The sequence below is a fragment of the Chelon labrosus genome, assembly GCF_963514085.1.
Source record: "Chelon labrosus genome assembly, chromosome: 8".
In the NCBI taxonomy this organism is placed as follows: domain Eukaryota; kingdom Metazoa; phylum Chordata; class Actinopteri; order Mugiliformes; family Mugilidae; genus Chelon; species Chelon labrosus.
Genome location: NC_140358.1, coordinates 5053323 through 5065589, shown reverse-complemented (window position 1 = coordinate 5065589; position 12267 = coordinate 5053323). Strand labels below are relative to the sequence as shown.

General features: G+C 38.6%; 1 protein-coding gene across 1 annotated transcript; it reads right to left on the bottom strand.

Moving 5' to 3' along the window:
- Positions 1–452: 452 nt before the first annotated feature.
- On the bottom strand, positions 453–9050 carry cxcl14 (chemokine (C-X-C motif) ligand 14). Its single transcript, XM_084549800.1, has 4 exons — positions 8613–9050; positions 6794–6899; positions 3295–3408; positions 453–2401 (listed from the first exon to the last, which is right to left on the bottom strand). Exons 1-4 carry the CDS (start codon positions 8674–8676, stop codon positions 2386–2388), a joined length of 300 nt encoding a protein of 99 aa, XP_084405926.1. The 5' UTR covers positions 8677–9050; the 3' UTR covers positions 453–2385.
- Between the last annotated feature and the right edge of the window lie 3217 nt (positions 9051–12267).

The following is a 12267-nucleotide window of genomic DNA, read 5'->3' as shown; positions in this document are numbered from 1 at the left end:
GTGCAAATGTGGAAAGTACAAGTACATAAATGAAGACCATGTTCAAATAAGGGAAAGCTGATTGCTAATTGCTTAGTACTCAAATAGAGTTAGGAAATACAATTAATGCATCAGATGCTCACTTCAGATACTTAATCTAATGTCGGTCTTAAGCACGCTTTTGAAACACTTGTATTTATATAATCTGTTTTTTTTCCTATTGCAGTTGAATGAAGGTGTAAATAAAATGTAACCATGTTTCTTCTTCTACACTTCTTCTACAATGTTTAATAATATAATATATTTTACTTAATATACCTCAGTATATGTGTGCATTAAGGCGTTTGTGTATGTAGGGAAGTGCAAATCACAATCGTCAGATAAGTCTTTACTGCCACCTGGTGGAGAGCTGTTGCAACAACTTTGTTTCAGTTTCAATTACAATGGTTGAGTCAATAAGTTTACTGCAAACATGAGCTGCTCTACAGACACTTTATTGCCTTGTTTATTGTTTTACACTCAGTGAAATGTCTAACGTGATGACTGGTGGGCCAGTCCAAACATCCTCCAAATATCAGTTTACCAAACCAAGATTTAAATAGCAAAAAAACACACCTATAATGCAGTAATATAACATAATATACATGACACTATAAAGTCTTAAGGTGAATTCATTCTCACTAACATATAGGCTATACTGGTTCATTTACAAAATGCTTCTTCTTTATATATATTTATATATAAGATATAAAACAAGAGTAATGCACATTCTTGAAAAGGTAATGAAAATGTGGTGTTTTTGTGTATATGCAAATATAGTTGTGCGTGAATTCTGTTTGGTGGCAAAGAAACAACACCCAGCAGCCGTTATTATAAAGTATATCAACAGCATACAAAATAATAACACAAATGGCAGTATTGTTCAGGATATTTACTGGAGGAGAGGTAATCAAAAAGCAAGTGTATATATTTGCCATGTATTTTAAATACATGTCTTGTTTTCTGTGTGGAAAGTGATTATGATTCGGAATGATGGAGATTTCTGTCAGACTGTCTTGAAATTTTTAATTTGTTCAGCATGAGACACATTCCTAATAATGTATAAACATTTTAAAAGATAAATCTGATAAAATTTGCTGTTTTTAGCTGTCAATTAATCACGTCAGAAATAGCCAAAGCCTGATGTGTGTCATTTTGCTATGAATTGGGCACTATCGTTCAAAAACTACTAAGAAAATGCCAGTGAGCCACACCAATGCAGTCAGCAATGTGGGTTTTCATTTTGATGAACTGCAATTTAATTTTAGTCATTGTTCTACTGACCTGCTTTGAAATATTTGACATAAAATCAAGAAACATGGAGATTGACATGTAAAAATACTCATGCTTTAAGGATGCTATTATACTACAGTAGTTAAATTATAATAGTTTAAAAAACGGTTTGAATGAGATATTGCTTCGTTACACATTTATTTCGAAGAGGAATAAACCAAATAGCTTTTAACCAGTGAAAATACATAATGACATAATCCATATTTGATGTAAACTGCAGAGTTTTGCCATCTTAGATTATTTATTTATCACGTTTTAGAACTAACCCCAATAAACAAACTGTAGCAGTGGCACAAATGATCTAGTTTTTTTTATCATCTAGTGAATCTACACCCTGCAGGTTAACTGATAAAATATTTTACAAATGGTTGCTGCTGAGTTGTGTGTTTGTTTGACACATATGAATAGGATGGTGAATACACATGCATGCACACGCTGACACACACTCTCAGACACATACACACAGTGGTGGATCTCGAAGAATAGCAGATTTTGAATTAACTGTACCCACACGCCGACCGATTCTCCTCTACAAATACAGAGAATATAATTCATTAAGAACACTTATCACTGCATTTTAACTACAACCTTTATCTTAAATGATGGCTGTGTACAAATATACCCCTCTTATTACATAGATACAGAGTAGTGAAAATTGCAACAACTGAAAAACCTACACTTTTTTTTAAAGTAAGTCTTGCTTGTTTGTTCAAAATGACTTATTCTTACATATTCTTGACTTTAAGAGCCAAAGGAAAAGAGAAGTCCCTTTAAATAACAGCTGAACAAACTTACAAGTGTTTGAACACGGATGGTGCTGTCTCATCCACTATTTGACAAATATAAGTACAGTTGTAAAGAGTGGAACAGTGAGTGACTGTAACTAGATCGATGGCCGACTAAAACGAGCCCACCAGCTTATATACAAACTATAGGTATCTCTTAATGTGCTTGACAGAGCTCAGGCAGAGGAGGGAGAAGCACAGTTTCTCTGTTGATTACTTCACAAAAACAGTCCTGGTTGTGTTGTTGTATTTGTCTCACTTGATCCATGTGAACGGGGTAGTCAAGGTTTTAAGCTTCATACACCCTGTGTAAAAACAAAACAAAAAATAAAGTTAATTATTTTCTAATTTCAAACATTTGCTAAATTAATTTTTTTTTTTTTTCCACAGACTCACTCCTTTGGCTGGCTGCACAATTTAGAGATCAAACGTTTCATAAAAGGAAGGACACTGGTTGAATTTCTATAATCCAAAGAGTCCCTGTGTCTATGGTTGACCCCTGACCTCCCCACGGTAAAGAGGAGGTAAAGAAATCAATAAACCATCAGAAAAACGCCACTGCTTAAGGTTTACAACTCTGAAAGTCCGTGACAACTAAGGTATGATAGTGTGTTTTTGTGTGCATTAGGGGTCAAGGTGTATATGCAATCACCAAGCGGGTACCTTTTACATTAGCATCTTAATAAAGTGAAGAAAGGTCTTTTTCGTTAAGATCAAATGAGATCAAATGTAAATTATTGAGTTTACAGAAGATTTTTGGTCGGAGCCAAGTCTGTTTCAGGTCCTGGTGCTAAGCTAAGCCAACTAGCTGCTGGCTATATGTCACACAGAGAAATGATTGCAGTTTTGCTCATCTCCACCAGGAAGCAAATACGTGTATTTCTAATATATCTAATATATCACAAAGTTGCTCTCATTTTAGTTTGATCTCTTGCTCATTTTCCATCATATGTACAATATTACAACCTTGGTTTTCATATTAAGTGTGGCTCTCACAAAACTCTTCTTATAGGCATTCTCTACACTCCATCACTATATGTAGGTGATGGTACCAAACAGAGACATCCTGCTGTGATCCTTTTTTTCCTGAGGAACTTCATGCTGTCTGCACTCATATTCTGGATTATATATCAAATATATTTGATCTGTAACTCATGTAAAGGTACTCTACTGCCAGAGTAAAAACACAGATCATTACCTGTGCTTGTCCTTCCAGATGCGGAACCATTTGACCAGATTCTTGGTGCTCTGAAGTTTGGGATGAAGACAGTACTCCTGGCCCTTGAACCGAGACACATTCTCCATCGTCACGCTGAGAAGAGGAGCAGTAAAAAAATATGATTAAACCCCTTAATCGCTGTTAAAACGCACATTTTTTAACTGCATGGTGTGCTCACAAATCAAATCACACCCACAAATGAATCCAGAGTTTCTACAAAAATCTGTATTGTTGGCCCAAAAGAAAAAACACTCACCCACAATAAACTGTCACCATATTCTGTTATTATATCATGAGCACCAAAGGAGAGAAGAATAAGAAGGCTGTGGAATAAATGTTTAGTTTTTGGACCCAAGTTGGAACCCTTTGGTAAGAGAAAAGCTTGAGTGGAAAGAGGCTGAGATCCAAGAGCTAACTTGCTGTATTTATTCTTTTATTTTTTTATTTTTATGAACTTCAGTGGAGGTGAATAGAGTAGACACACTATTTTGAACTATTTCAAAAGCAGATCTGAGTCTTGTGAATAGAGACTGGTCAAGTGGTAGCCTGGCTGACATGTTTTTGACCCAAATTTTAGCTGCTATTCTACACTGCTGCCAATAACATTCCCACACTTCAATGCCCTCACAATTCAAAAGATCAGCTTGCACTGCTTGGCCCGCTTCTTGGCAATGAAGCAATATTATGGAGCTGCCACTTAAAAATGTGACATCTAAGCTCATTGAATCAACTGGTCTGTCTGTCACCTTCTGCTTAAGGCAGATATAGAGACAGGCTGCCTGCATGTGGCACATTCAGGCCAAACAAGAGAATGTGGTAGAAGAAAAAGCTCCCACCGCGCCACAGGGCCTCTCTATCCAGATATACTCAAAGCCTCAATAAACCATGAATATTAAAAGGCTTGACTGGAAGAGAAAATACTTGACTTTTGATAAAAACACTGCATTCGGTCGTTATAAGGATTAGATTAAAGAGTTTTGCATCTATTTTGCTGCCTATTCAGTTGTCACTTTGTTTGGCTATTGAGGCTTTAGTTGGAGAGTTCTATGTGCTTTGTTTGGGAAGGACTGAGCTTTGTGTGTGTGTGTCTGACAGAGAGAATATCTAAGTGCTTGTGTATGCGTGCATGCCAGTGAATTCAATTCATATCTGTGAGGCTTCTCAGCAGGGAGGAAATCTAACCAAATCACTGTTAATTTGAGCTTTGCTTCCTGCTCATTATCATTCACCTGGGCAGCCGGAGCGCAGCCACTGGCTATGCGAGCTATGACATTGGAATAAAAGGATGGTGGACAACCACATAAAAGAAAAATACGATTAAAAAAAAGACATTTGTGGCTCCCAGCTTGTGTGCGTTTGTGGTTAGGAGTGGCCACTCAGAATGCCAAAGTGAGAGCTGTAAGCCAAATGACCAGAGAAGGGACTCTCTTGCTCATTTCTCTCCCGCTCTCTTTCTTTCTGTGGCTTTCCGGACCCTGCTGAGGCTCATTTTTCTTTGGGCACCAACGGCTGGTGGCCTCTATCTCATGCTAATAGAGCAGCCTTGAATGATGACTGTGTGGCGGGTAATACACACACAGGAGCAGACCTGTGAGTCGGTGGAGACCAAATCAAATCTAATGCTTCGGAGTGGTTTGTTTGTGTTTTGAATGCCCACTCACTCTTTTCCAACAGTGTGACTGTATTCCAGATAAATCATTTTGCCTTGACCTGTTTGACCTTTACATTTTGCATATTGCAAATAATGCATTTTTGACACCAATTTCTGGTGGACGGACTATCATTCATTCATTTTCTATACCCGGTTATTCCTGTTAAGGGTCGCGGGGGTCTGCTGGAGCCTATCCCAGCTGTCATCGGGCGAGAGGCAGGGGTACACCCTGGACAGGTCGCCAGTCCATCGCAGGGCTAACACAGAGACAGACAACCATTCACACTCACACCTACGGCCAATTTAGAATCACCAATTAACCTAACCAGCATGTCTTTGGATGGTGGGAGGAAGCCAGAGTACCCGGAGAGAACCCACGCAGACACAGGGAGAACATGCAAACTCCACACAGAAAGGCCAGCCAGCCCATGGAACCGGTGACCTTCTTGCTGTGAGGCATCAGTGCTAACCACCTCGCCACTGTGGACTATTTCAAAATAAAATGTTAAAAATAGTTCCAAGAGCAAATTCAAAATATTTGTTTTGTCCAACCCTAACAAGTCTATTTAATTAACAATTCTGTAAATCTTAAAAAAAAAAAAAAGGCAAAAACTGACTGGAAAAATGAATTGATCAGGTAGAATATACGTAAACTAATTAATCTGAAACAGTTCAACTTTTTGTTAATGCTAGAATAAACATTTTTAAATAAAAATGGCAAACTGTCACCAGTCCTGAGTACACATGTATCCTCAAAAACTGTTTCCTCAATGGTCACTGCTGTTACTAAGATACATTCCCTGGGCAAAATTGTAACTGGGCAGCAGGTGGCAGCAGAGCTTGAGCCTCGAACAGAAACAAACGGACTTCGGGAGGCTGACATAACATCTCCATCTGTTGTATCTCCATGTAGCTTTGACATAAAAGTTCCAATAAATTCCTCACTGAAACACCAGCTCTCATGGCTCTGGCTTTAAGACTTGATCTGCACCATGTGAGCTCACAGAAAGAAACATACGGTGCACACTATATCTGTATATAGTATAAGAGCATTTCTTTCTTTCCTTCTTTCTTTATGTTTGGAGCATCACTCAGCTGGTTACTTCATGCTGCATACCACGATGTGAGTAAATGTGTCAAAGTGTTGATGGCAGAGATGGAGAGAGAGCAGTTAAAAGCATCAAATAGTCTATAATTCAAGCTAAGACCTGTGAGTGAGGCCGTAGGCTGGGGTGCAGCAACAAACCAAAAAAAACCGAAGAAATCAGCACAGTGATTATGATGAACCGTGTGCCACAGCCTGCAACATGCTTCAGTTCATTACTAAATGTCTTCAAAGTTAATTATATCATCGTGTTAACAGTTCTGGAAAGTTCTGGAAACCTGAACTTCCAGCAGCTCTTTCTAGCTCCTCAATAATTAATGAGCCAAACCTCCAGTCAGCGGGGTGTAATCAAATCATCAATTTATTGTCATACTGTAAATCATGCTGCTTTAAACACAGACGACAGGCTGTTTTAAAAACTCTTGCTGAATACTTGATGGTATTTCTGACAGTTAACAGTCGTAAATCTGTCGATCATCTGCTGGTTGTATAATTTGTTTTCAATACATGTGCACAGAGTATAAACTGGAAGAAAGGTGGGAAGAGTAAGAAGATAAGTAGAAAAGCAAGAAATAGGCTGGACAGAAGCAGGCAAGAAAAGGTCAGTGGATTAGGGAAAAGGAAGAGTACAAGAAGGGATAAAAGGCTGCAGACACAAGAAAGAAGTAGCAGATATGACATTTGAAGAGCGACAGACTGAATACAATAAAAGTGTGACTCACAATATCATCTTCTCTTGGCAGTACGGGTGTTTGGGTTTGATCTCCAGCTTCTGTACATCCTTGTATCGGATCTTTGGACCTTTTCTGGTGCACCTGCACTTATAGGCTGTTGAGAATTACAAGAAACATGTTAGAGTTTGAAGTTTTGTTGTTGTTTTGCGTCCACGAAACAGGCACCGAAACTTATATCTTTGTGATTTGACAGCCAATTTGCTTGCAGTCATTACCAAGTCGCTAGTTTATCTCTGAATTATACACTGACAAGTTGGTATTATCTGTTCCTATATTTATATCTGGCAACTCGCTGCTGAAATTTCATGCTTCATGCACGGTTTCACTTCAAGTTAAGGAACAGTTAGGCAGAAATACAATATAGTGTGTTGTCAGAAAGATGGAAAAATAAAGCATTACTATAATGGAAACTTTTGAGTTTAGAAAAAGTAGCTTAATTTCCCCACAGCATGAATTTTACACTACTTTGATGATTGTTCTCTGTAGCAGCTAAATTATCAGCTGATTATTATTATTACATATTCAATTTACCGTCTTACACTGTGAGCACAACAGAATGCATAATACACTCCTTTAACTGGAACTATACGTAATCACAAGCCTAAAGCATCTATACATTTATTCATTCGCATATTATCATCTTCTGCAGGTCAGGTTATCTAGCTGCCATGACTTTACGCTGCTGAATAAACGCAGCGGAAATTAGTTTTGCCAGGCTGTATATTTGTGATGGGAGGTGATGACCCAGATAGTCCAAGGTTTCCTTCATCCATCACCCGCTATCCGCCCTGACCACCGGCCACTAAATCTGTCACGAGCCCCTCCACGGAGCCAGAAGTGAGCACAGACACCAGGGACAACAAAGGCCAACAGAACTACAGAAACGCTTGAGATTAATATATTGAGTGGAGGGAATCAGCTGCAGCACTTCATGCACCTAAACAGAGGAATACCTTTCTGAATGAAAGCACTTGTTTACTGACAACTTGGCAAACGTTTCAGAAAACCAAAAATTAGTGGATAATGAATTAAAACTTTTGAACCAAAACTCAAGCTGTACACAAGCCTCCTGTTATGTCCCACCTTACAACTCCATGTGAACACACAAAGAACTGACAGAATAACATGATAACGCTTCTGGTAAATACAGATACATATTTGTTTTCCAAAAGTTTGGCAGCTGCAGACACAAGTAAATAAAGTTAGAACACAGAAAAATGTTTTCCCCTGTAAACACAGCAAAGCAAGCACATTGGATTAAATTATTTCTCGTCCATATGGCGCCTTCACTTGTTTTGCCAGATACTCTTGACTCCCTTAGGGATGTTCAGGGTGCAGGGAGAGCTGCCAACTTAAGGCTCATTATGAGACCAGATTTTTTACAGTATAGTTATTCATCACTGCAGGTTATGTTCGAGAAGATTTCTGTGTCTTAAGGCTATAAACCAAGATTTTGTTTTATGATCGATTAATAGTAAAATGCATGCAGCAGGTGGTGTATATTGGTAATCGGAGTCATTTTGTGGACACATAAGTGGTTGTTGTCAAAAGGTGCGCTGAAGATTTTGGGATCACTGGCATCAACTTCTCTCCTGTGTCTAACAAACTCTGGATAGGGACTGCGAGTTTTGTTTTTAACTGAATTTATCATTACCTTAACGCACACATAACAAAGCATACAAGGCATGAAACCCCCCACACACTCCACCTATTGTTATCCAGTTACATCACCACAGTTTCCGTGCAAAACAGTCCATTTTAAAAGAACTTAAAATGTACACATAAACAACGCGTTTTAAAAGTTTACCTTCTGCACTCAGGAAGTATAGTGCCACCACTAACAAAAGTAACACCACTGTGCACCGATGCATGTCGTCTTAGATGTTTTTTTTTTTTTTTTTTTTTTACAGAACTTTCCTCAAAATCCGAGCTCTCCGGTCTATTCAAGTGAGTACGAGGGAATTAACAAAAAAAGTCTTTCGAGGTGCAGATAATATCCACTTGTGGCGACTATTTGGATGGCTGAACTGAAAAGAGCACTGAAGGTTTTCTGCTTTTTGAAATCCCTTTGGAGCGCTGATTGTGCAACTCCGTCTGCGCGTCCTGAGCTTGGATGAATCTCCAATCAGTCGTTTAGGTCTCCCTCTTTCTTTCTTCTTCTCTCTCTCTCGCTCGCTCGCTCGCTTGCCTGCTGTGGAGAGGCAGAGACAGGCAGCAGCTCTTTTAAAAAGCTGCCCGCGGTCCCCTTCTCATTAATATGCGCGGCCAGACAGCGAATCACACTTGTGGCCTTTCGAGGGAGAAGTGGAGAACATGGAAAGGGAGGGGGGAAGGAAAAACACAATATTGTGCACTGAAATGAGGTTGAGATGACGTCTGCTTTGCTCGACTGTTTTGGTTAGTTCAAGTTTTCCTCCTCTCCGTATTATAATTAACAGAATCTTGGCAACAAGCAAAGAGCTGGGTTAAACAAACCTCTGTCAAATTTATAAATGTTTAAACCAATATATTTATATTTCTTTTAAATGTAATGTGCACAGTTGTGCGAGATAAAAGTCAAAAACAGATGTAAAAAGTTTTTGGTCTCCATGGCTGACGTGAGAGTGAAATGATTTCTGACAATTACCTAATGCATTTCAGGTCAGTAAACGCAACACTTCATTTCTAGTACCCTGAATTAGCACTACGCAACAATCATAAGTGGTCACTGAAAACTAGTTTCTGGTTTGTTGGAAGCTGTCAGCTAAACAAAAACCTCAAAGGTCCACCTCTATTTACTGAATGAAGACCGTGAGATGTGATTGAAAACACAGAAAAGCTTTAAACTTTAGATTATTTTGTTACATACTGTTTCAGCTGGTCAAAAATGTACTCGTGCTGCCTTCATATATAACTCGTGAGCTCATGGCTGAGACATGGGGTTGTGTATAGTTGTGTGCTTGCCCTTCAAGTGGTTACATCAGCCATAGCCATAAAAAACATCGCTGTTAAGCAGAAGCCCCTGAGGTCGTTCACCAAGCTAATGTAGGAAATGTAAAAACATAATGAAAGGAAGGATCTGTTAGAAATATCATTAGTATTTTCAGATTAAGAGAAAAGAAAGACTCTATATGACAAAATTATGGTATATTAGCTTATCATCAACCTCTTCTTTGACGCATTATCCTTATTTATATACAGTCATGATTATAACGTGTGAACACAGACCTTATCAAAAATTTCTATTTCACAGTTCCACAAGAGGGAGATGTTCATGTTGGCTTCTCTTGCCAACACAGTAGGCTAAACACTGCCCCATTTGGAAGCCATTTGTTGCGTTAACAAGCCATACAGTCAGTGGTTCACACTAACGGTGAAAGAGCAACAAGCTACAATACAGTTTTAGTGCAAGCCAGTGATGTGAAGTGTCAAACTGACACCTGACACTTGTCACTACCTGACAGGTGCAACATATTAAAGTTGAGCTGGCTTCAACTTGTTTTGATGCTCCATTGATGCAGTGACATATAAACCAATCACAAGCTTCTGTTCCACTTTGATGACGTCAACAATAATGTCAACGGGAGCACTTGCAACACTTCTATGGCGCCAACATGTAGCTGCTTTGCAACTTGCAACTCAATGTGTCAATGCAGCATTAGGTTGTGAGAATAATGCTGCTATGCAACTTTTAGAAGGTCATGAGCATAGCGCAGGGGATGCAAAGGCATAACGAAAAGATGAAGTCGCTGCTAACATCAATATCTCTCAGACATACTAATAAAATCATGAAAAGAAGGTCAAAACAACTAGTATTAACGTATCATCCATCTAAAAATCAACTCTTGATCCGTTTATCTGTTGCTATGGATATTGCTAACAGTTTAGCTACCGAAATGTAATCACACTTAAAATGATGATAGTATGAACACAGGTTCTTTTGTTGCCTGTAGTAAGTAATGATATTACTTTTCTTATAACAATATATTTTCAAAGTTTAAAAGTTTAAAAATCTGTTAAGAATCTTAACAGAATCAGTTTCTGTTAAATTTGTGCTTCATTTGTAGATTCAGTTAAGCTCACTTATACCATGCATTTTAGTGTCTGTCTTTAAACCATGTCTTTCAAATCAGTAAAATATATGGGATTTTAAGCTCTATTCGGTTCCCTGCGTATACAATCCCCAAGATACAATGCAATCATTGTATCTTGGGATGCCATCAGGCTGAACCTTTGGCCTGTAAGAGATAGCCCTGAGAAGAAGGTCTGACCCCTCCCACCAGGGACACTCTAACCACAGGATTAAACAGCATTCATCACCATCCTGCATCAGGAGGGATTTGTGTATGTGTGTGTGTTTGTGTTCACCTCTTTGGCCTGAGCACAGATGCAATCAGTCAGTGTCATCACTCAAACCAAGTGGCCATGGAATGTCTGTCTGTTTCCACTATGGGCCTCTATATATGTGTATCTGTATGACTACTAACATACAGTATGTCAAATGCCACAAGATTACATGAGTGGACAGCCTCAACAGTGTGCAGAGCAACTGTGTTCATCCTTATATGATCCATGCTACCTTTTTTTGCCAGTTCCTTCTTTTTTGCTCCACTCATGAACAACAGTGAGATTTCAGCTATCACTTGCAGATTAGGATGAACGTGACCCCTGTAGGACATCAGGGCTACGTGAATACATTTCAAGTCTTTTTGATCTCAGGATAAAAGACATTGGTGAGCTGTCTGTTCCAGTCTTAGGCTCAAGTGACTGATAATCAATTGGACATCTTTTGTCTTCATCCATTAGATCACATTAGCTCCACTGAATACAAAAGAATGAAAGTGAAGGCACTAGTTAAAAATACCGAAGATTTCAGTCAAAAATAATTGGTTTTGAAATGTGGATGAAAATGACATCATTTGTCATTAGTAGTCAGTCAAACATGGTGGAGCTTTAGATAGAAGTCTGTGTACTTTTATTACCTCTACCAGGAACTCAAAGGACAACAAGACTATCACAGAAGTTTTATTTATTTATTTAAGTGGAGACAACAGTGATTAGCGGAATTTGACTAAATTTTCAAATAGATGCTACTTAGAAGTTTGCGCCAATTTCTCAGGCAAATGATCAGTAAAGACATCTCGAAAGAACAGAAGCAGTCTTTTCCAACCACGCTTCTGTCTGATGAAACGGCAGCTCATCTAAACGTGCAAGACTACATGTTAGTGAACACAGTGGATGTTGTTTAATTGTTTCATTCTAGACAATGTTAACCTAGACTTGAATACATTCGGCTACCTTCTTCTAGACTAAAATATGTGAACGACTCCTGGATGGATCATATACATGTTATGAATCCTACTTTGGTGAACTCCTGAACCTTTTCGTCTTGACATTCATAATATTCATGCTTACCAGAGGATAAATCTTATTGAGGCTACCTTTGTATAGATTAGTACAGCCAAAGACCCTAACAGTTCCCA